Source organism: Candoia aspera, chromosome 2, assembly GCF_035149785.1.
Source record: "Candoia aspera isolate rCanAsp1 chromosome 2, rCanAsp1.hap2, whole genome shotgun sequence".
Lineage (NCBI taxonomy): Eukaryota > Metazoa > Chordata > Lepidosauria > Squamata > Boidae > Candoia > Candoia aspera.
The window spans coordinates 10,807,977-10,832,897 of record NC_086154.1 but is presented as its reverse complement, the minus strand read 5'-3'; the positions used below and the strand labels follow the sequence as shown (position 1 = coordinate 10,832,897).

The window sequence follows — 24,921 nt, the reverse complement described above, 5'->3', positions numbered from 1 at the left end:
TATTTTTATAAATAACTCAAGGCAACGAACATACCTAATACCCCTTCCTCCTCCTATTTTCCTCACAACAACTCTGTGAGGTGAGTTGGGCTGAGAGTGACTGGACCAAGGTCACCCAGCCAGCTTTCATGCCTAAGGTGGGACTAGAACTCACAGACTCCTGGTTTCTAGCCTGGTGCCTTAACCACTAGACCAAACTGGCTCTTTAACCACTTGACCAAACTTTAGTCCTTTAGCTCCCTCTAGTGGCCAACAATATTTGTATTAAAAGGAAAAGTACAGTGAAAGTAATTGAAGGGGGGAGGAGTGAAAGTCACAAGTTAAAGTTGAGTCTTCTATCAATGTTTTGAAACAGTAACCAATCAGAGCTTTAAGAAGTAAACACAAAAATATTTTGCCACAGCACCTAAAAAAATAAAGTCCCAACTCCAATAGTCTTTTAGTTAAGGCGTGGGTGGTTCTCGGGGGACCCTGGGCAGTTCTTAGCCATAGAGATCAGCTAAGATGATCCCTCCGCCATTAATCCACCACCGGAAGTCCTCACTTCCTTCATATTTGAGGAGCCACAATCTCTAAAGTCTGACTACTCCTATATTTTTTGTAGTGTATCTTTTAAGACCTGCAGCAGCTTACTGCCCCCCACTCCCAGAAACGCTATGACTCCCAGATGTTTTCTGCAAAGGGCATGCTGGCTGGGGAATTCTGGGGCTCAAGATCTGGAAGACACCCAGGTTTAAGAGGGCTGAAATTTCTGCAAAAGTTAATATCCAGGAAGTTCTGCTCATAGCCAGATACAGGTAGTAGGCCTTTATCAAACTAATATTTTCCTCTTTTTTTTTGCCCTCCCTCATGTCTAATACTGAGAAATGTTTGACTAAAAAGAATGCCAGCAATTAAATACTTAAAATTTAAAATAAATATTTAAAATTCACAGCATTGATAAGAGAAAATACTCTGTATTTGCTTCTACGTGGAAAGCACTATTGGATTATTTGCTTGTATCTGAAAAAACTTAACTTCTGATTTTGGGTTTTGATGATTAAATTGTTATTTTTTATAGAAATGTTTATTAAGGTTAAGAGAAAGAGATTAAAGTATTATATATTGGTATTCATATATGTATTGAAGGTCAGAACTCAATTTCTTTGTATTTCTAAATATTTCTGCATTTTATACACTTTGTATTCTCCCTCGATTTTGAAACTTTTAAAGTATTTTTTTAAAAAAGAAAATACTATTTATGCAAAAGTAAATATCCAGGAAGTTCTGCTGATAGCCAGATCCCTGTAGTCTACCTTTATCAAACTAACACTTTCCACTTTTTCCCTTGGCCGTCATGTCTAATGTTTGACTAAAAAGAATCAGGCCAGAACTTAAATAGTAAATTTCTCAGCAGGACTTTCAATGGGAGTTCAGAAATGAAATTCACGACTTCTCTACACACATCATCTTCTACCTTATGTGGATTTTCTTGTTTGATAAGGGAGGACTTTGCGTAAACCACAGTCTGCAGTCTGGGCATTTCAATGGTTTCTCCTTTGTGTGTAAACCTACATGATTTATAAGGATAGACCTAGTACTGAAACTTTTTCCACAACCTGGACAGTCATATGATTTCTCTCCTGTACGAATCCTCTGGTGCATCATCAGGCTGGACTTCCAACTGTAACTTTTCCTAAAATCCGGACACTTATATGGTTTCTCTTCTCCATGAGTCAACTGGTGTATCACCAGGATGGAATTCTGACTGATAACTTTCCCACAGTCTGGACACACATACGGTTTCTTTCCTGTGTGAGTCCTCCGGTGTATCACCAGGCTGTAATTCTGACAGAAACTTTTCCCACAATCACGACACTCATACGGGTTTTTCTCTGGTGTGAATCTTCTGGGGTATCACCAGGTGGGAATTCTGACTGAAAACGTTTCCACAGTCCGGACACTCATAAGTTTCTCTCCTGTGTGAGTCCTCTGGTGCATCACCAGGCCGGAATTCTGACTGAAACTCTTCCCACACTCTGGACACTCATACGGTTTCTCCCCAGTGTGAGTCCTCTTGTGATTCAGCAGGTTGGTGTGCTTGCTAAAGCTTTTGCCACATTAAGAACACTGGTAGGGCTTCTCGCTGGTGTGGGCTCTCTCTTGCATAATCACCTGTGATCTGTAATCTGTGCTTTTTCCACAATACACACCTCTGTGGGGCTTTTCCACCATTGATATTCTTGGATTCTCGAGGAGATCAAAACTCTCTGATCCCTTGTTTGGTGCTGCTTTGATTCAGGTGACTGTTTTCTTCCTCACAGGGTGAGGCTTGAGTTACTGTCTGCCCTACGTGGCTATCCAAGTGACCTCTTCCTCCCCACTGACCTGCAGGTATTTCCCTCTTTTTCTGAAGTTGGAAATTATCCCCCTTGACCTTTCCTGTAATATTTGAGTTCCACATAATCAACTTTTTCCAGCTTAAAAACAAAACTCTCTTCCTGTTTTTCCCTCCCTTGTCTGTCACCTGCTGGGGAGGAAGAGTTTTGGGGTTCTCTGGAGAAGGTGGAAAAGGTTTGATTGCTGGCCTGATTTGCTTTCCTTTTTAATGCTGCTTGAGATTCTCAGTTGTCGAGAAGGCTCTTACTGGCTTCCTTTTTGTCTGTAAGGTTCAAACACAAGTGTTAGTTTAATTATTACCTACAAAATGGCTGCACAACATGTGCAAACAACAACAAAAAAGCATACATTAGAATGAAAAAGGAAAAGTGCCAAAAGGCTAGATTAACCTCAAACATTCATGATGATTCATTTGACACACAGAAGACTAGCAAGATCCAAGTTCAAATCATGAAATTCATTTCTTAACTTGGGTCAATCACAGATTCTTAGCACTGCCAAGGGTTATCATCAAGGATCTCTGGAAATGCTGGGGATAGATTCTACACAAGCACATACATGCACACAGAAAGAAATCCAGATACACACACCTATGAATGTATGTATGTAGAAAATCTGTTGGTATATCATTGTTATTCTACATGGAGTAAACCACAGAGATGCCATGGTACCTAAATACTACTTAAGTTTCGGCAGAGTCAAAAGGTCAGGCATTAACTGTTCTCAGTTTAAAATGTAACAAAGGTCAGAAAGGTTAAAGATTGGATGACCATATAAGGGAAGCTGCATTTTTCAAACCTTGCTTGCTGGTCTTGCTCTGTCCACACATGTGTGCGTTTGTGTGAGACTGTAAATATGCCTTTTGTAAATAGAAGATTTTGAGAACTCCAAGGATCTGGAGGAAGCTGTTTTATGTTCTCTGTTTTGCATGAATACAACTATTTTTGCTGAAATGCCTGGTGTCTTTTTTCTGATCTTTCAGGCCAAACGCTTTCCAGCACTCTGCAGATGCACCAACAAAATCCATGTGCATTTCAGCCTGCAAAATGTTGCAGAAGTGGGTATGGTCAAACTTTTGGGGCTACCTTGATAGAGCTGAGAATCTTTAACAGATTAAATGCTGCCCAAAGCCTCTGCAAGAGTTAAAGCACCAGTTTTGTCCATTCAACTCCTCAGCTCCAAATAAGAAAAGAGCAGAAAATGCTGTCCCCAACCACTCAGGGGACATCACCATACAATATAGGTGGTAGTCGTTTCTGATGGTCCTCAATAGCTACAGTCAGGACCAGAAATATTGGAACAAGGATAACTGTTTTGGCATTTGGCCTCTGTATACCACCACACTGATGTTGACAGGAAACACACCCAGATGGGAGTGAAGTCAGGACTTTCAGCTGTAATTCAAGGGGGCTGACAAAGGTGGGGCACTAACCATTCAGGGAGTACAACCAGTGGCATACACACACACCCATCGTTGGTGGCTCATAAGGAATGGAACAAATACCTGACAAGCAACGGCATGGCCAGGCGTGACCTGTTTCCTGGGTACCCCATGACCAATCAAGCACATAAAAGGCCTGGAGGTGGTTCTGAGTGTTGCATTTGCATTTGGTAGCCTTTCACTGGAACTCTCAACATGAGGTCCAAAGAGGTGTCCATGCGAGTGAAGGAGGCCATTATTAGGCTGAGAAAACAAAATAAACCCATCAGAGAGATAGCAAAAACATTGGGAGTGGCCAGTACAACAGTCTGGAACATCCTGAAAAAGAAGGAATTAACTGGCAAGCTCAGCAACAGCAAAAGGCCTGGAAGACCATAGAAGACAACTAAAGTGGATGATCACAGAATTCTGCTCATGGTGAAGACGAACCCTTTCACAACATCTAGCCAGGTCAAGAATGCTCTTGAGGAGGTAGGCATGTCATTGTCAACATCTACAGTCAAGAGACAGCTTTATGAATGTAAATAGAGAGGCTGCACAACAAGGTGCAAACCACTGGTAACACTCAAGAACAGAAAGGCCAGATTAGACTTTGCAAGCAAACACCTAAAAAAGCCTGCCCAGTTCTGGAATAAGATTTTTTGGACTGATGAAACCAAGATTAACTTGCACCAGAATGATGGGAAAAGTATGGAGAAGGAAAGGAACAGCTCATGATCCAAAGCATACCACATCATCTGTCAAACATGGTGGAGGCAGGGTTATGGCATGGGCATGTATGGCTCCCAATGGAACCAGGTCACTGGTGTTTCCTGATGACCTGATTGCTCATAAAAGCAGCAGGATGGATTTTAAAGTGTATAGGGCTATACTTTCTGCTCAGGTTCAGCCAAATGCTGCCAAACTGATAGGACACCACTTCATATTGCAGATGGATAATGACCCAAAAGATACAGCAAAAGCTACCCAAGAGCTTCTCAAGGCAAAGAAGTGGGTTGTTCTTCAATGGCGAAGTCAGTCACCTGATCTCAACCCAATAAAGCATGCTTTTCACTTACTGAAGACAAGACTGAAGGCAGAAAGATCCACAAAAAAGCAGCAGCTGAAGGCAGCTGCAGTAAAGGCCTGGCAAAGCATCTCGAGGGAGGAAACTCAGCATTTGGTCATGTTCATGAGTTCCAGTCATTTCACATGCCAGTGAGGTAATGCTCAAGATCCTGCAAGGTAGACTTCAGCAATTCATGGAGCGAGAATTGCCAGATGTACAAGCTGGGTTTAGAAAAGGCAGAGGAACTAGGGACCAAATTGCCAATATCCGCTGGATAATGGAAAAAGCCAGGGAGTTTCAGAAAAACATCTGTTTCTGTTTTGTTGACTATTCTAAAGCCTTTGACTGTGTGGACCATAACAAATTGTGGCAAGTTCTTAGCGGTATGGGGATACCAAGTCATCTTGTCTGCCTCCTGAAGAATCTGTATAACGACCAAGTAGCAACAGTAAGAACAGACCACGGAACAACAGACTGGTTTAAGATTGGGAAAGGAGTACGGCAGGGCTGTATACTCTCACCCTATCTATTCAACTTGTACGCAGAACACACCATGCGATGTGCTGGGCTTGAGGAATCCAAGGCTGGAGTTAAAATCGCTGGAAGAAACATTAACAATCTCAGATATGCAGATGATACCACTTTGATGGCTGAAAGTGAAGAGGAACTGAGGAGCCTTATGATGAAGGTGAAAGAAGAAAGTGCAAAAGCTGGCTTGCAGCTAAACCTCAAAAAAACCAAGATTATGGCAACCAGCTTGATTGATAACTGGCAAATAGAGGGAGAAAATGTAGAAGCAGTGAAAGACTTTGTATTTCTAGGTGCGAAGATTACTGCAGATGCTGACTGCAGTCAGGAAATCAGAAGACGCTTAATCCTTGGGAGAAGAGCAATGACAAATCTCAATAAAATAGTTAAGAGCAGAGACATCACACTGACAACAAAGGTCCGCATAGTTAAAGCAATGGTGTTCCCCGTAGTAACATATGGCTGCGAGAGCTGGACCATAAGGAAGGCTGAGAGAAGGAAGATCGATGCTTTTGAACTGTGGTGTTGGAGGAAAATTCTGAGAGTGCCTTGGACTGCAAGAAGATCCAACCAGTCCATCCTCCAGGAAATAAAGCCAGACTGCTCACTGGAGGGAATGATATTAAAGGCAAAACTGAAACACTTTGGCCACATAATGAGAAGACAGGACGCCCTGGAGAAGATGCTGATGCTAGGGAGAGTGGAGGGCAAAAGGAAGAGGGGCCGACCAAGGGCAAGGTGGATGGATGATATTCTAGAGGTGACGGACTCGTCCCTGGGGGAGCTGGGGGTGTTGAGGACCGACAGGAAGCGCTGGCGTGGGCTGGTCCATGAAGTCACAAAGAGTCGGAAGCGACTAAAGAATAAACAACATGGGTTCCAGACTGCAGGCAGTCATTGACTGCAAAGCATTTTCATCCAGGTATTAAAGGCGATCCTTATGTTTGTGATGACGTTGGTTTGTTCCATTCCTTATGAGCCACCAATGATGGGTGGTTGGTGCCCCACCTTTGCCACTGGCTGTACTTCCTGAATTGTTAGTGCCCCACTTTTGTCAAAGCCTTTGAATTACAGCTGAAGGTCTTGACTTCGCTCTCATCTGAGTGTGTTTCCTTTTAACTTCAATGTGGTCGTGTACAGAGGCCAGATGGCAAAACAGTTATCCTTGTTTCAATATTTCTGGTCCTGACTGTATTTAGAAAAAAGTGCTGGGTTAAGCAGAGGTGAACCTGGTTAATACATGGTTGGGAGTCTGTGGCTAGACTTGGAAAGAAAAAAAACATCCCAGGAGACGGCAGTGGCAGATCAGTCCCAGATTGTTGCCAAGGAAACATCTCCATAAAATCACAAGGAGTCAATGAGAACGTGAAGGAGACTCTTTAACTCTCCCGATCGCCAGAAAATTGCATGCACCAGTTTCAAAGCGTGCAGCACCAGTGGAATAAAATGTGGGAGGGGAAGCAGATGCAGCAGCTGGCATTTTGCAGCAGAGTTGCTCATCTGATTCTCCCCCGCGGAGGAAACGAGGCAGCCCCGCTCGCTCCCGGCCTCTCCTCCCGCCTGTCCTCCACTTACCTTCCGGCTGCTGCTCCGACCAACCCCGAGAAGACCACAGAGCGCTCCTCCGCGCCGCTCTCCCCTCAGGCGGGAGCCAGAACAGGAGGTTCCTCTGCCCTCCTCTCCTCCAACATCCCCTCTAGCAATCCAGTACTCTATTGTTTCAGCTGCCGCTCCCCCTCCCGTTGGATGTGGGACCTCAGCAACCATAGACTCCGGTACTGTATTGACAGCTTTCTAGGCGCGGGGGTTGCTTATTCCTAGAGCGCCATCTAGCGACATGAGGCTGAAAAACACACTCGTTCGTCTCTACTCGAAGGCTTTGTCAAGATTTTTTCATTATGTGCCATCAAGTCATTTTTGATTCCTGGCGACCACATCGATAATTTTCTCGCAACTTTCTGCCGGATTCTGGGCACACCAGCAGGAAGTTGCAAGTCCTGAGCGGCTGGCAAGCAAGCTGGTAGGCGGGTAAGTGGCTGCTGAGGTGGAAGCCTGGCTGGGCCGGGGGTGTGTGTGGCTGATGCCAGGTGCAGGAGGGTGCGCCAGTGGCTGCTATGGCACCCCCCCCACGGTGACCGGGTGGGTGGGCATGCACCGGGGAGTCTGGGCAGGGAAGTGTTGTGGGTGTGCAAGGACTATGGAGTATGAGATCCATAGCCGGCTCCTTGGGAGAAAAAGCTAAAACCGGCATGAGTTGGAGCAACTTACAGGAGTGCAATTGTGACGGTAGAAAACAGAAAAACTCCCATTTCTTGCGTCTTGCTCAGTTGCAGTGGCAATGAGTGCACCCTTGGGAGACCCGAAAGAACAGGTTAATCTATATTTTACAATGGTTGTGAGCAAGTTTCCACATTCCCCAGAAGTCTTGAGGGAGGAGTGCCTCTCCCCAAGCTTGTATTCGTGACATTATAAGCAGCAGGGAATTAATGCAGAGGGGATTGGTGACCAGACAGAGGTGCCAATGGGGGCAGAGATGAAAGTAACCAATGGCTGTTTGAAACCTCCCTCAGCACTAAATGCGTTGCTGCCAGTACTGTAATACTGTGCCTTGTGGCCTCTTTTCTTTTGTGATCCATCCCCATCTGAAATCTCTTCAGTTAGTGCAATTAACGATAGAGAAATGTTCCCCTGTGAGATTTTTCCCCCCTTTATTGCTGATCCTGGTTGGGAAAGGGGGTTTCATGAAATCGCCCAGAGTCCCCCAATGGGAGGAGATGGGCGGGGACAAATTGGATAAATAAAAAATAAATGAAATTCCCTCCGCTCAATTGGTGATGTGACATGGAGCATTGTGGTGGAGTCCTACAGTGCCTGTGCCAAAGATTGTTTCATCCTTGGGGACACTGAATTCTACCGTAGAAAAGGGGCAGCAGCTTGTTTTTAGGGTGCAGCCTCATTTTAAAGATGGAAACCCTGAAAAGGGGAGAAGGAAGCCAGGAGAGCGACCGTCTTACTCAGAACAAGGGAGTCTCCGCATGTTTGGGGGAGAGCCGAGTTAGTCTGTGGCAGCCCCAAAGCCAGAGGCATCGAATAGCAAATCCTGGAGTTGGTGATGCTGGAGCAGTTCCTGATGATCCTGCTGCTGGAAATGCAGCGCTGGGTCCAGAAACAGAGTCCGGAGAGGGGCAGCCAGGCGGTGGCTCTGGCCGAGGAGTTTCTTTGGAGGCTGCAAGGTGGTGAGCAGAAGGTGAGCCTGGCTCCTTTTTGTGTTCCACAACCTTGTGGAATCAGAGTTGGAAGGCACCATGGAGGGGCCTTCCAACTAACCCACCGTGGGAGTGTTTTAATGATGCATAAGCAGCCTAAAATCAGGAGGGGTCTGGTGGTCCTTGTCCGTCTAGAACATTTCATCAAAAGACATAAGCTTTCTTGAGCTGCGGCTCATAATCAGATGCACGGCATGGCTAGGTTTAAATTGGGGTGAGACGGGGGAGGGAGAGAAAGATAGGTTGGTGGTGCAGACCCGGGTTACACGGGAAACAGGCTAGACGTACCTTATCAAATAGCAGGTGTAACGTGTTACAATCCCAACGTTTGTGTGGAGACCTTCTGAGATGGCTTGGAACCTTTTGATGGACATATGTGAGTTCAGCAAACTCTCACTCAGGGGTGCTGTTAAAAAGAGGTCTTAACCCATATGAACAATCGGTTTCCAACGCATTACAATTGTTAAGATGCTTGTAATCTGTCTCCTGTGTATCCTGCATCTGCATCACCAGCCTATCTTCCTCAGCTTCCCCTCCCTGCTCATTTTAAATTTAAGTTTTCAATTTAAATCCAACATCAGTCCAGCCACTCTGTGCCTCTGATGAAGTGAGCTGCAGATCACAAAAGCTTCTGCCTTTTAATTTATTTGCTGCATTTATATCTGCCCTCAGTATTAAATTCTATGGAAGCATGACATTTCCTTCTGCCCAGTTAAGAAACTGGAATGGCTAAACTGGATGTTGTGACTGGCATTGTTCTCAGATTTGGGGCTGGTCTTCTCCATCAGTGCCACTTTAAGAGATTAAAACTGAGAAATTTCAAATGTGTCCTGTAGAGCTAAGCTATGGCTTCCCTTGTAACTTTGCAACCCTCTAAAGCAGCCTTTGGTTGTGCCACATCATTGCTCTGTGGACCCCAATGATTTTGTAGCCTTTTAAAATTATTTTGCCAGAGTCAGAGAAGTGCTGAAATGGATGCCCAGTGGATCCTGGTTTGTGTGCTAGGTGTTGGCTGGTATTGAAAAGATACGTCCCAATCATATCCTGAGATATCTTCATCTTTCAGATCCAGGAGGATCTGGTTGACTTGCCTGATGATTCTCCTGATTTTGAACTGGATCCGGCGGACATTGTGAAGGTCAAGGTCCCCATGGATGGTGACAGTGAGTAGACCAAAATGCTTTGAAAAACCTGGGGATGAATTCCTTTCAGCATGAGAAGGACTTGGCTGAGCAAGCTGATTTTCCGCTTAGCGACCGTGGCTTTTAGCGACAGAGTTGCCAGTCCCAATTGTGGTCACTAAGCGAGGATACCTGTTTGTTCATCACCTCCCTGCAGCCTTATTCTTCCTGCAATTGAAGGGGATGAGACCAATGTAGAGCAGGGAGCCTCTTCTGCTACGGGGCCACTCTTTGAATCGCCCTCCTATTAGAGAGAGCTGTAGTGGTGAAGGTGCTGGACTAGGAGTGGGGACACCCAGGTTCCAGTCCCTCTGCAAGCATGGAAGGTCCCTGGGTGTCAGCCCGCTTGGTAGACCGGAACAATCTCAGCAGGTGGCAGCAGTCAGGTGCCCTTGTTGGGCTGGGAAGCTAAGCAGGGATAAGCCTGGAGAGTCCATGGATGGGAGACTACTTGGGAAGAAAAGGGCTGAAAGCTAGACTGTGCAAGGGGGTGAACAAACGCCCTGAGGAAGGAAATGACAAATAGTTTCTCTGTTGCTGTCAAGAAACCTGTAGCGACGTATCCATGAAATCACCAGGCATTGAGTGTCACTCCAGAGAGACTTGAGCTGACTTCTAGTGCAATATAATTGATGTCCTTCCAACTTCCTTGTTCTTCTAGGAGGCCCCAACCATCAGCAGTACTTCCTGGGAGAAGCAGCGGACCTGCCCCAGGGAACATACAGCAGTGGGAGGAAGAAGATGAGTTTCGATTCCCCGCCAAGGAGCCAGAAAGTTCCGCTGAAGGAAAAAGCGCACAAATGCCAATACTGTGGGAAGCTCTCCGACTGCCGCGCCCACCTGATTATCCACGAGCGAACTCACAAGGGGAGAAACCCCAGAAGTGCTCAGCTTGTGGAAAAAGCTTCACCCGGAAGGAATCTCTGATTATCCACGAGAGGTTCCACACGGGGGAGAAGCCGTACAAATGCTCGGTGTCCAGAAAAACTTTCAGTGAAAAGATCAGGCCGCTCATCCATGAGAGAACTCACACCGGGAAGAAGCTGTACAAATGCTCGGAGTGCGGGAAGAGCTTTGGGACATGCTGCAACCTCCTGAGACACCGCAGGGTCCACACGGGCGAGAACATACCAAATACTCCTCCTTGGGGGGAGATGGGCGGTAGTACAAATTTGAGACATAAATAAACAACAACCACGTGAGGTGGGTTGGGCTGAGAGAGAGGGACTGGCCCAAGGTCACTGAGCCGGCTTCCATGCCTTAGGTGGGACTAGAACTCTGAGTCTCCTGGTTTCTAGCCCGTTGCCTTAACCACTAGACCAAACTGGCTCTATGTTCCTCTGCATGCTGGACTTTGCCTTCATAGCAGCTGATGGTCCTCTTTCGCAGACTGACTGAACTCCCTTTTCAAACCACAACATTGTAACATGTCAAATCCTGCAAATCTAGGGCTAGCAGATCAGAACATAGAAATTCAGAGGACCACTAGACAGTCGCGAAGATATTTTCTAGTGGTTCTCCAGATTTTTGTAGCTCTAAGTGACCTGATTGGAGTGCAAAAAAAGAAGGCAGAATTAGTACAGGTAGTCCTCGACTTACGACCACAATTGGACCAGAACGTCCGCTCCTAAGGAGGGTGGTTGTTAAGTGAGTCACACCCAATTTTGCAATCTTCTTTGCCACGGTTGTTAAGCAAATCTGGCTTCCCCCATTCACTTAGTTGGAAGCCTGCTGGGAAGGTCGCAAATGGTGATCACATCACCCCAGGATGCTGCAACCATTGTAAATACATGCTGGTCACCAGGCACCTGAATTTTGATCATGTGACTGCAGGGATGCTGCGACAGTCCTAAGTGCAAGGACCAGTCAGGAGTCACTTAACATGAATTAACATAACATGAGTTATGATAGGAAAGGGAAAAAAATTAAGATAAAATGGGTTATTGCATTAAAGTATTAGGATATTGCAATTAGACTGATAAAGCTCCCTAGTTACATGGAACAATATTACTCCAAGTGAGGATGATCTCTTGACAAATTGGTCAGCTAGCTTCTTGTTATATTAAGACTGATTTTAAAGCCAATGTTTATTTTTGTAAAGATAGCAAGTGTATCCAGATCTACTGAATAAAAGTAAGCTATCTCTATTTTTCTTCATCTACTGTGTGAAGACTGAATTTATTTCTGAACATAATTAAACTTAATGTGCAAGTTCCTTTTTTGGTTCACTCTACTCTGCAAGGTTCCTGTTTGCTGCTTGGAGTTCTTTTATTAACCTTTAAAACTCCATCAGTCTCAAGCACCTCCCAGAATTATCAGCAATGCCTAAGCTGGCTGGGAATTTTGGAAACTGAAGTCCCCACACCCGGAAATTATCAGGTTTGGGGAACTCTGCACAAGCCCACAGAGCTGAGTGGGCAGCTTTGGGCCAGCCACTTTTTCTCAGCCCAGCCTGCCTTGCAGGATTGTTGTTGAAAAAATAAAGGATAAAGAATAAATAAAGAATAAATCCTATCTTGGTCATCATGCCACAATCATGATGGAATGGGAAGGGTATTTTCAGGGTTTATATGGGCAAGAAACTGTACTTCTGGCAATGATTTTCTGACCACAGAATTTATCCCTAGTAATTTGGAGTGGCGGAGTCCAACATTAGCATCTGTATTTACAAACGTTGATCAAAATGTTGAGACTCCCCCAAGAATGCGGACTAGCCACAATCCCGGTTTATAAAAAAGGATAAAAAGATCCGCCTATCAGTCTGATGAACATAGTTAGTACACCCTACCCAAACATCTGAGTTGCGGGAATACAACTAGGGAAGCCCAATGAAGTATCTGCTAGAGGTCCCAGAAGAAAGATAAGACATCGATACAATTAATTAATCAACGCAATTAATTCGTTCGTGCGGAAGGGCCAGAGAGCAAACGCAGACACCGCCAATGGCAGCTGCCTTAGTGCGCTGCGAGCACCAAGTTGGAGTTTTTACGGGAGAGATCCGAATTCCGGCGTCAGCTGGCCAAGGAGGCCAAATGCCGATTTCGGCCGGAGATCAGCTGCAGTCCCCGAAAATGCCCCACAGCGGGGTGGGAGGTGTGATGTCACCGCGCACGAAGCTTAGTTCCCCTCCATGACGTCACAACAGCAGGGAGCCACTGCGATCAATGGGAGGAAAGTCGCTCGCGCTTGACTAGAAGACTCCGTCCCGGCATTCCCGGCTATGACATCACAATGCCCAGAAACTCCAAACCGCACTCTCACCTGGGGGGGCGGCGGCAGCGGGTCCTCGGACAACCCCCTCCTCTTTCCCCTCCGCTACACTCGCACCGCGCGCCTCGCTTCGCGCCCCGCCCCGCCCCGCCCCTCCTTTGAGAGCGCAGCCAATCCACGCCTTGAAAAGGCTTTCGACTCTTCACACGGAAACTGAAGGAGGCGGGCAGGGCTGACCAGCTCTCCAATGAAGAGGCAGGGCTGGGGCCTGGGCGGGGAAAAGGATGAGGGATATTATTGCCATTTCGCCTCATTCTTGGGGAGGATTGATTGACGCTCCGTGTGAGAGCGAAGGACAAGACCTTAAGCCAATGGAAGCTAAGCCTGGGCGGGACAAAGTGCTGCCGCCTCCTCTCCCCGCGCGAGAAGGTAGACCCTGCCTTCGAAATCCTCGTTTTCAATTGGGCCTCTTGGAAGTCGCTGTTATCCAATCAGAGGGCGAGAAGGGGAAAAGCGCACCACTTCTCTCTCTCCGTGCGGTGGCGTGGGCGTCCCTCGGTCCTTTCCCAAGGTGGCGCCCTCCGAGCACTTTGGAGTGCAACTCCCATCGTTCTAGCTAGTGGCTGCGGACAAGAGGTGCGGTAGTCCAGCACAAGCGATGGGTTCCTCTTTAAGTGACTGAGCAGAACTGCGGCTGTCCAGAGGCGGATGATTTGCCTCTGCCGTCAGCCTGAGCCCTCATGGCCAAGGATGAACATGAATAATTTAGTAATTTAGGGTCGTTCCCCCTTCCAGCCTACCTCGCAGGGTTGTTGTGAGGATAAACCGGAGACGAATCCCGTAAGCACCGTCCAATCAAGGGTGGGATTAATACACACACACACCCCGTACAAAAGCAGCATATTGAGGACAACCACTTCCCCCACGATGGTCCCCACTGGGGATGGAAAATACTAGATCCAGTCCTCTGGGAAGAGCTAAGCGCCGTACATAGCAGCACAAAGCGGTTGGTTGTCAGCACCCACCAGAGACTGGGGGGAAATGGTTGCAGCAACGTTTATTTCTTAAACCTTTTGGCCTAGGGTCTGCCTTCTGCACTGATTTTTTTCCTCCCCGCGGTTCACTCGGATTGCAATGAGGAGCAAGAACTGCATTTTCTCCTGCGGACCGGCCTCAAATCCCCACTCTGCCAGGTCGCTCTAGCTCAGTGTTTCTCAACCTCAGCGAGTTTTAAGATCTGTGGACTTCAATTTTTAAATTAAATTACATTAAATTGAAGTTCTGCTCCTAAATAACCTGTTTCTCGGGCTTTTTTTTCTACAGACTGCCATTTCATTAACAAAAGCTTTACTCTGTTCTGATTCCCATAGCCATTTAAAAGAAGCAGAACTTGTACTTGTCATATGGTTGTGATTTGTAAGAGTCTGTTTGATTTTGCGGGAGCCACTGCTGCATCTGTCCGGTGCTTGCCGCAGATGAGGCACAACGGAATAGGACAACTTGGATCACCAGTGCGTGTAAAACCCACGGGTGAATAGCTCCCATTGTAAAGACAGACTTTTTTTGAGTCCGTTGTTGTACCAGTGCAGAGAAATGCCTGGTAAAAATTTAAATTCTTCAATATCATTATCATCATTAAACTTACCGGTATTGTCTGCTCTAGAACCCTCCTCTCAAACACCTCCTCTTCAAAAACCACCAAACTGGACCCTCAGACATGACCAAATGAGTATTTAAAATAATGGGATAAAATAACTACAGGAAGTCCTCACTTAAGAACTGTTCGTTTTGTGTCGCTTCAGACTTCAACGGTGCTGAAAAACCAACTTATGATCGGTCCTCACACTTACGACTGTCCCAGTGTCCCTGTGGTTCCATGATCACAATTTGAGTGCTTGGAAACCGGTTCGCATTTATGACCTTCACACTGTACCATGGTCATGTGATCGCCACTTTCAACCTCCCAGGCCAGCTTCTGGCAAGCAAAATCAATGGCGACGGAGTGATTTATTTAAAAAATTATTTCTGGCAACACTCTTGCAGTGATGAGCAGAGACCAAACAAAAACAACTCTTTCTGAGCCCTCTGGCAGTGAACTATAGGACTGTTTATTTAGTTGAATCCATTCTTAATTTTTGACACGAAATAGGGGAGACTGTTGATAACAGGTGAATGCTACATTGCAGGAAGGGAGGGATATATTGAAGGAAGCAGAGGGAGAAGTGCATTTTTCAAGAAATTACTGGGGTCAAAAGGTTGAGAAAGGCTGGTTTGGAGTGTCCTGATTAAAGCTTTGGGAGAAGCACCCTGCCCGCAAGATTTCTGGTGAATGTGAACACTTGCTCACAACTTTCTAGCTCTGCCAGTCCCTGCAGTTTTGTTGGCAAGGCTTTTTGGAAGTGGTTTGCCATTGCCTGCTTCCTAGGGCTGAGAGAGAGGGACTGGCCCAAGGTCACCCAGTTGGCTTTGTGCTTAAGGCAGGACTAGAACCGAGCATCTCCTGGTTTCTAGCCTGGGGCCTGAACCACTGCACCAGACTGGATCTTCTTACACCGGATACTCCCCACAAAATCTGCCCTTTCCTGCTACTCCAACAGCAAATTCAAGGCTGCAGCCTTTCAAGATCTAGTCCGACATCTTTGAAATCAGCTCCCCCTTACTCTTCAGATGACACATACTTTTTGTCTTTAAATCTGAGCTTGACACTTTTATTCTGAAGAAATGGAGTGTTCCTCTGGGGACTCGTGTCTTCTGGGCTGGCCCCGGAGGCCAGTTCCTCTGGCTTGTATGTTGTGTCTTGTTTAATTTGGTTTGATTTTATTAGTAACTAGACAAGCCAGCTTGAGAATTAAATGTAATTTGAATATTTTATTAAAGTTTAACAACTTTGCAGAGGTTTACATTTGAAGCCATTCAGAGCTTGAGCCTAAGGCCAAAAGAGCCTCTTGCTTCATCCCCACCCCTGGCCTGGTCCTGGATGTTGAGTGCCCTTCTGCAAAGGGATCATATGCAAAGTGATCTACTAGGGGAAAAAAGTATTATAACCTGATCTCTGAATTGGGTACTTAAAATGAACAAGTCCTGAATTCTTTGGTGTCTCCTGAACTCAGCAAAATCAGGATCTTTCATCTGCATAGCTAAAATGCCATTTAGTGGCCGCAAATAATTCTCCTCTCTTCTTCATAGGGAATTTTGGGGAAAACTTAAAAAGAAGCCCTGAGAGAGGAGTGAAAAAAATGGAAATGTCTCCCAGGTCTTGGGGAGGGAGCTTTGCCTTTCCTTGTCCCCACGTTCACAGCAATGCTGGCACTACCCAGTTTCTTTCCTTCTCAAAAGCCGTGAATGCTTCCTGCAAAATCCATTGCCAGATACGTGTAGTTAGGCTTTCTCAAACTAATGTTTTCTATTTTTTTCTGTCCTCCCTCATCTCTAATACTGAGACATGTCTGACTAAGAAGAATCAGGCCAGAAATTAAATACTTTTCAGCTGGATGACCAATGGGACAAGTTAAATTCAAGCCTTCTCTAAACTCAATACCTTCTGCCTCATGTGGATTTTCTTGTGTCTGCTAAGGGAGGCACTTTGCCTAAAGCACTGTCCGCAGTCTAGGCATTTAAATGGTTTCTCCCCTGTGTGTAAACCTACATGATTTATAAGGATAGACCTAGTACTGAAACTTTTCCCACAATCTGGACACTCATACGGTTTCTCTCCTGTGTGAATCCTCTCGTGTTTCACCAGGTCAGACTTCCAACTGAAACTTTTCCCACAATCCAGACATTCATACGGTTTCTCTCCTGTGTGAGTCCTGTGGTGTATCACGAGGCTGGACTTTAAACTGAAAATTTTCCCACAATCCGGACACTCATATGGTTTCTCTCCTGTGTGAGTCCTCTGATGTTTTGATAGGCTGGAATTCTCACTGAAACGTTTTCCACAATCAGGACACTCATATGGTTTCTCTCCCGTGTGAGTCCTCTGGTGTATCATGAGGTTGGACTTCAAACTGAAAATTTTCCCACAATCTGGACACTCATATGGTTTCTCTCCCGTGTGAGTTCTCTGGTGTCTTAGCAGTTGGGATTTCTGACTGAAACGTTTCCCACAATCCATACACTTATACAGTTTTTCTCCTGTGTGCGTCCTCTGGTGTCTCAGCAGTTGGGATTTCTGACTGAAACTTTTCCCACAATCCAGACACTCATATGGTTTCTCTCCTGTGTGAGTCCTCTGGTGTCTCAGCAGTTGGGATTTCTGACTGAAACGTTTCCCACAGTCCAGACACTCATATGGTTTCTCTCCTGTGTGAGTCCTCTGATGTCTCACCAGGTGGGAATTCCAACTGAAACTTTTCTCACAAACAGGACATTCAAACAGTTTCTCTCCTGAGTGAGTCCTCTGATGCATCATCATGTTGGACTTCAAACAGAAACTTTTCCCACAATCTGTACACTCATATGGTTTCTCCCTGGTGTGAGAACCCTTGTGATTGACCAGGGTGGTGTGGTTGCTAAAGCTTTTGCTGCTTTGAGAACACTGGTAGGGCTTCTCGCTAGTGTGGGCCCTCTCTTGCATTATCAGCTGTGGTCTCTGATCTGTGCTTTTCCCAAAAAATACACCTCTGTGGGGGTTTTCCACCACTAATATTCTTGGATTCTCGCGGAGATCAAAACTATTTCTGATCCCTCTTTTGGTGGTGCTTTGATTCAAGTGACTGTTTCCTTCCTCACAGGGTGAGGCTAGCGTAACCGGCTGGGGAAGAAGAGTTTTGGAGTTCTCTGGAGAAAGTTGAAGATTTGATTGCTGGCTTGGTTTGCTTTCTTTTTTAATGCTGCTTGTGATTCTCAGTTGTCCAGAAGGCTCTGATTGGAATCCTTTTTGTCTATAAGATTCAAACACAAGTGTTAGTTTAATTATCATCTATAAAATGGCTGCACAACATGCTCAAGCAACAACAAAAAACATACATTACAATGAAAAAGGAAAAGTGCCAAAAGGCTAGATTAACCCCTAACATTCATTATGATTCATTTGACACACAGAAGACTAGCGAGATCAAAGTTCACATCCTGAACTTCACTTGCTGGCTTGGGTCTATCACAGATTCTTAGCACGGCAAAGGGTTATCATCAAGGATATCTGGAAATGCTGGGGATGGATTCTACACACACACAGACACACACACAGAAATATAGAAACACACGAAGTTGGCATTTTCTGGCAGTTGCTCATCCGATTCTCCACACGGAGGAAACGAGGCAGCCCCGCTCGCTCCAGGCCTCTCCTCCCGCCTGTCCTCCGCTCACCTTCCGGAGGCTGCTCCTCCAACCCTGGGAAGACCACAGAGCGCTCCTCCGCGCCGCTCCCCTCCCAGGAGGGAACCGAAACAGGAAGTTCCTGTGCCCTCCCCCAGTTCCCTGACATCCCCTCTAGCAATCCAATACTCTATTGTTTCAGCTCCCCCGCTCCCCCTCCCATTGCATGTCAGACCTCAGCAACCACAGACGCAGCTACCGTATTGACAGTTTTATAGACGTTTTGTTGTTTATTCATTTAGTTGCTTCCGACTCTTCGTGACTTCATGGACCAGCCCACGCCAGCGCTTCCTGTCGGTCGTCAACACCCCCAGGGACGAATCCGTCACCTCTAAAATATCATCCATCCACCTTGCCCTTGGGCGGCCCCTCTTCCTTTTGCCCTCCACTCTCCCTAGCATCAGCATCTTCTCCAGGGCGTCCTGTCTTCTCATTATTTGGCCAAAGTATTTCAGTTTTGCCTTTAATATCATTCCCTCCAGTGAGCAGTCTGGCTTGATTTCCTGGAGGATGGACTGGTTTGATCTTCTGGCAGTCCAAGGCACTCTCAGAATTTTCCTCCAACACCACAGTTCCAAAGCATCGATCTTCCTTCTCTCAGCCTTCCTTATGGTCCAGCTCTCACAGCCATAGGTTACTATTGCTTTAATTATGGGGACCTTTGTTGTCAGTGTGATGTCTCTGCTCTTAACTATTTTATCGAGATTTGTCATTGCTCTTCTCCCAAGGATTAAGCGTCTTCTGATTTCCTGACTGCAGTCGTGGGGTTTGCTTATTTCTGGAGCTCCATCTAGTGACATGAGGCTGAAAAACACACTCGTCCACTCTACCCTAAGGTGACAAAACAGCCCCGCTCGCTCCCGGCCTCTCCTCCTTCCTGTCCTCCATCACCTTCTGGCGGCGGCTGCTCCGACCCGGGAAGATCGCAGAGCGCTCCTCCGCGCCGCTCTCCCCCCAGGAGGGAGCCAGAACTGGAAGTTCCCCTGCCCTCCTCCTCTCCTCCGACATCCCTCTAGCAATCCAATACTCTATTGTTTCAGCTCCCCCGCTCCCCCTCCCGTCGGAGGCCGCCACGGGATTGACAGATTTCTAGCCGCGGGGGTTGCTATTTTCTAGAACTTTTTTTCCCCCCACCAATAAAGAAAAAGCTCGGAATCACCTCATTTGCTCCCGTGAACGCCGTCTTGCAGCCAGAGAATCGCGACGATCTGGTAAGAGATGACGGGAGGCGGGGACATCACCATTTCCTAGCTGTGTGTTTAAAGGGACAGTAGGTCGAGCCACGCAATTTCTAAGTCACCCAATTTACATATGTATATTTTAAGTTTTATGTACCCCAAGAGAGGCTTTCAACATCAGACTCTCTTGGTCCTTATCATTATTTCTGGATTAAATTTTAATTTTTTTAAAAAAAGTTTTGCTTGTTTTCCTGATTAAGGTTTAAGGAGGACTGAGAATAAATAATTGCCTTCCTGTTACCATTTCTGTACTGAATTTGAAGGATTGAATATTTTCCTACACGTTGGATTTTTTGCTTTGAATCTTCAGCCTTCTGTTCACTTTCTCTGGGACCTGCTTGTTGGCGCAGTTTCCCTTGTGCCAACTTCACTCGGAAGTCCCCTGTTATCTCATTAACTCCTCTCTGCACAAGTCAAGTATCTACGGGGACGCCATAGTCTCCTGCCTGAAACATGGAGGATTTCAAAGACGACTTTTCAGAATTCCGTCGTGAGCGTAAGCAGTCGTTCAAAGAGATCCTTTCAGAGTGCTGTCAAGCTATTCTGCAGAACATTCGGGATCCTGGGAAAGAAATTATGTCTAAAGTGTGTCCTTTGACTGAAGATGTTATGGAAGAAGATGAGGATTTTGGTGAAGATGGAGATGTTTTTACAGATAGTGAGATCGAAATAATGCCAAGTGAAGACTATATTTTGGTGTTGGAGGGGTTGAAGCGATAGTCTGAGCTGCAGATTACAAGGAGAGATGTTTTTCTGGGGGATTGTTATGGGAGGGAAGAGAATTTGTTTTGTGGGAGTTCTTTTGCTGAGGAGTCTGATGAGTTTTTAAGGGGGGCAGTTGGGCTGTTTGATTTCTGTATAAAAATGCCTTGTGTGTAAAATGGAGAGATGTAAAATTCTTGGTATATTTTGAGTTGGGGTAAAAAGTTAAGAACATTTAATAGGATTGATAATGAGGTTTTTTTATGATTTCATGTCTTTTTAAGGATCTGGATTAAGATTTACTGGTCTTTTTTTTAAGGTTCGTTTCATTTTCAAGATTTACAAGGTATCTATAAGGTATAATAATAACTGGTTATAGGTTTCATAGGGTGAAGATTGTTGTAGCATTATTGATTATGAAAGTAGACAATATGTTTTCATAATTTGATTTTTATTATAGTGGACAGAATTTAGAATAGTGTTAGGAATGAAATAATTGAAAAACGTTGTCTTTAGGGGAGGGAAGCTGGTTTAGAGATTTATATATATTTCTTTTTTTAATATAAGGGGAAGGAGCAATTAGTTAGTGATTTCTATGTCTGCTGATGGATTGATCTATAGAAATAATGTGATCTTGGCTTGATATAGACTAAGGGATTGATTATGGAAATTGCTGTATTTTCTTGTTGTTGAAAGTGGGAAGTCACTTCTTCATGTAATCTTTAAAATTCTTCTGGTATTTCTCACTTTTTTAGTTTATTTTTTCTTTCTTTTTGTAGGTTTTTTTTTTGCCTTTTTGTAGGTTTTATCTTTCTTTGAAACTTAATAAATTTCTTTAAAAAAGAAAGAAAGAAAGGAGGACTACCTGTATTGTAAGGTGATGTCCCCTGAGTGGTTGGGGACAGCATTTTCTGCCCTTTTCTTATTGGGAGCTGAGGAGCTGAATGGACAAAACTGGTGCTTTAAATCTTGCAGAGGCTTTGGGCACCATTTCATCTGTTGAGGCCCCCCAGCCCTCTTAAAGTAGCCCCAAAAGTTTGACCATACCCACTTCTGGGACCTTTTGCAGGCTGAAATACACAAGGGTTTTCTACATACATTCATAGGTGTGTGCATCTGTATTTCTCTCTGTGTGCATCTATGTGCATGTGTAGAATCCATCCCCAGCATTTCCAGATATCCTTGATGATAACCCTTCGCAGTGCTAAGAATCTGTGATAGACCCAAGCCAGCAAGTGAATTTCAGGGTTTGAACTTGGATCTCACTAGTCTTCTTTGTGTGAAATGAATCATAATGAATTTTACAGGTTAATATAGCCTTTTGGCACTTTTCCTTTTTCATTGTAATGTATGCTTTTTGTTGTTTGCACATGTTGTGCAGCCATTTTATAGGTAATAACTAAACTAACACTTTTATGTGAATCTTACAGACAAAAAGGATGCCAGTAAGAGCCTTCTCAACAACTGAGAATCAGGAGCAGCCTTAAAAAGGAAAGCAAATCAAGCCAGCATTCAAATCTTTTCCACTTTCTCCAAAGAATCCCAAAACCCTTCTTCCCCAGCGGGTTACAGAGGAGGGAGAGAAAAATAGGTAGAGAGTTTTGTGCTGGAAAAAATTGATTATGTGGAACTCAAATATTCCATGAAAAGATCAAGGGGGATAATTTCCAAGTTCAGAAAAAAGAGGGAAATGCCTGGAGGTCAGTGGGGAGGAAGAGGTCATTTGGATAGCCACGTAGGCAGACATTAATGCAAGCCTCACCCTGTGAGGAAGGAAACAGTCACTTGAATCAAAGCACCACCAAAAAAGGGATCAGAAATAGTTTTGATCTCCTTGAGAATCCAAGAATATCAGTGGTGGAAAAGCCCCACAGAGGTGTATATTGTGCAAAAAGCACAGATTACAGATGACAGTTGATTATGAACTACCAGTGTTCTCAAAGCAGCGAAAGCTTTAGCAAGTATGCCACCCTTGTGAATCATAATAGGACTCACACCAGGGAGAAACCATATGAGTGTCCAGATTGTGGGAAAAGTTTCAGTTGGAAGTCCAAACTGGTGAAACACCAGAGGATTCACACAGGAGAGAAACCATATGAATGTCCGGATTGTGGGAAAAGTTTCAGTCAGAATTCCCACCTGGTGATACACCAGAGTAATCACAGAGGAGAGAAACCGTATGACTGTCCAGATTGTGGGAAACGTTTCTGCTTCAAGTCCAACATGGTGAGACACCAGAGGACTCACACAGGAGAGAAACCATTTGAGTGTCCAGATTGTGGGAAAAGTTTCAGTCAAAATTCCCACCTGGTGAATCACCAGAGGACTCACACAGGAGAGAAACCATTTGAGTGTCCTGATTGTGGGAAAAGTTTCAGTGTGAATTCCCACCTGGTGAGACACCAGAGGACTCACACAGGAGAGAAACCATATGAGTGTCCAGATTGTCAGAAAAGTTTAAGTCAGAAATCTGAAATGGTGTACCACCAGAGGACTCACACAGGAGAGAAACCATATGAGTGTCCGGATTGTGGGAAAAGTTTCATTTCGAATTCCAGCCTGGTGAAACACCAGAGGACTCACACAGGAGAGAAACCGTATGAGTGTCCAGATTGTGGGAAAGGTTTCAGTGTGAATTCCCACTTGGTGAGACACCGGAGGATTCACACAGGAGAGAAACCATATGAGTGTCCAGATTGTCAGAAAAGTTTAAGTCAGAAATCTGAAATGGTGTACCACCAGAGGACTCACACAGGAGAGAAACCATATGAGTGTCCGGATTGTGGGAAAAGTTTCATTTCGAATTCCAACCTAGTGAAACACCAGAGGACTCACACAGGAGAGAAACCATATGAGTGTCCGGATTGTGGGAAAAGTTTCAGTGTGAATTCCAGCCTGGTTAAACATCAAAGGACTCACACGGGAGAGAAACCGTTTGAGTGTCCGGATTGTGGGAAAAGTTTCAGTCAGAAATCCAACCTGGTAAAACACCAGACAACTCACACAGGAGAGAAACCGTTTGAGTGTCCGGATTGTAAGAAAAGTTTCAGTCAGAAATCCAGCCTGGTGATGCACCAGAGTACTCACACAGGAGAGAAACCGTATGAGTGTCCGGATTGTGGGAAAAATTTCAGTGTGAATTCCAGCCTGTTGAAACACCAGAGGACTCACACTGGAGAGAAACCGTATGAGTGTCTGGATTGTGGGAAATGTTTCAGTGTGAATTCCAGCCTGGTGAAACACCAGAGGACTCACACAGGAGAGAAACCGTTTGAGTGTCTGAATTGTGGGAAAGGTTTCAGTCAAAAATCGAACCTGGTGAAACACCAGAGGACTCACACAGGAGAGAAACAGTATCAGTGTCCAGATTGTGAGAAAAGTTTTAGTCAGAAATCCAGCCTCGTGATGCACCAGAGGACTCACACAGGAGAGAAACCGTATGAGTGTCCAGATTGTGGGAAAAGTTTCATTTCGAATTCCAGCCTGGTGAAACACCAGAGTACTCACACAAGAGGGAAACTGTATGAGTGTCTGGATTGTAGGAAACGTTTCATTTCGAATGCCAACCTAGTGAAACACCAGAGGACTCACACAGGAGAGAAGCCGTATCAGTGTCCAGATTGTGAGAAAAATTTCAGTCAGAAATCCAGCCTCATGATGCACCAGAGGACTCACACAGGAGAGAAACCATATGAGTGTCCGGATTGTGGGAAAAGTTTCAGTACTAGGTCTATCCTTATAAATCATGTAGGTTTACACACGGGGGAGAAACCATTCAAATGCTCAAACTGCAGACAGTGCTTTACGCAAACTGCCTCCCTTAGCAGACACAAGAAAATCCACACGAGGCGGAAGGTATTGAGTGTAGAGAAGGCTTGAATTTCACTTCTCATCTCCTATTGGACATCCAGCTGAAAAGTTAAGTGTTTAGTTTCTGGCCTGTTTTTAGTCAAAAATGTCTCAGTATTAGACATGAGGGAGGAGAGAAAAAAATGGAAAATAATAGTTTGAGAAAGGTTAACTACAGTGTCTGGCTCTCAGCAGAACTTCCCAGTAATCTGCTGCAGGTCCTAAAAGATGCATGAAAAAAAGATGGAACCACTCAGATTTTATGAGAGAAGATATTATGGAAGTTTATGGCAGTGACAAAAGCCCTGTAAAGTTTCAGATGGAAAGGTTGTTCTGCCTTGCAGTTGAACATGATGGATAAGAGCTGGAGGAATATTGAACTCAGGAGAAAAGGCATTGTGGTTTTGAGTGTAGGATCTTCAGGTTTATGAACAGCCCCTGCTGTGACCTTGTTCTCTTGGAGGTGCCTGCTTGTTAGCCTTTGATGGCTGGTGTGAAAGCAGCGCCAAGAGACTGATCCTTTTGTTACCTCCCTCTTGGTGGTGGAGATGTGAGGGAAAAAATGCACAGTGGAGGATCTTTCATTTCTAGAAATGCATTGTGTAAGAACCATTCATGGATTTTGAGAAGGAAAACTGGGTAGTATCAGCGTTGCTGCGAATGTGGGGCCAAGATAAGGCAAGGCTCCCTTCCCAAGACATGGGAGATGTTTCCATTTCTTTCACTCCTCTTTCAGGGCTTCTTTTTAAGTTTTCCCCAAAAA

The 24,921-nt window shown here is 45.2% G+C and overlaps 4 protein-coding genes across 8 annotated transcripts in view; 3 read left to right on the top strand and 1 right to left on the bottom strand.

The window, feature by feature from the left end:
* LOC134492100 (zinc finger protein 271-like) overlaps positions 1-24,921 on the top strand; it is a 226,221-nt gene that overhangs the window by 56,429 nt on the left and 144,871 nt on the right. The gene's annotated exons all lie outside the window — the stretch shown is intronic.
* The window catches only part of LOC134492171 (zinc finger protein 850-like), a 73,705-nt gene that overhangs the window by 13,605 nt on the left and 35,179 nt on the right, over positions 1-24,921 (top strand). Inside the window, exon 1 of one of the 3 annotated variants that reach the window (XM_063296353.1) lies at positions 22,468-23,694. The exons of 1 other annotated variant lie outside the window; for it this stretch is intronic. In XM_063296353.1, coding sequence (XP_063152423.1) covers positions 22,533-23,694 — 1,162 coding nt within the window. In that variant the 5' untranslated portion in view covers positions 22,468-22,532. Of the gene's footprint in view, positions 1-22,467; positions 23,801-24,921 lie in introns of those variants that run through there. One more of the 3 variants, XM_063296357.1, reaches the window with a different exon arrangement.
* Positions 1,095-19,352, bottom strand: LOC134489858 (zinc finger protein 883-like). The gene is given in 3 exon segments (XM_063292731.1): positions 1,095-2,267; positions 16,570-17,936; positions 19,261-19,352. Coding segments are annotated over 2 exon segments (1,875 nt in total). The 5' UTR covers positions 17,630-17,936; positions 19,261-19,352; the 3' UTR covers positions 1,095-1,452.
* On the top strand, positions 9,934-11,402 carry LOC134492159 (zinc finger protein 354C-like). Its single transcript, XM_063296334.1, has one exon. It carries the CDS (start codon positions 10,476-10,478, stop codon positions 11,028-11,030), a length of 555 nt encoding a protein of 184 aa, XP_063152404.1. The 5' UTR covers positions 9,934-10,475; the 3' UTR covers positions 11,031-11,402.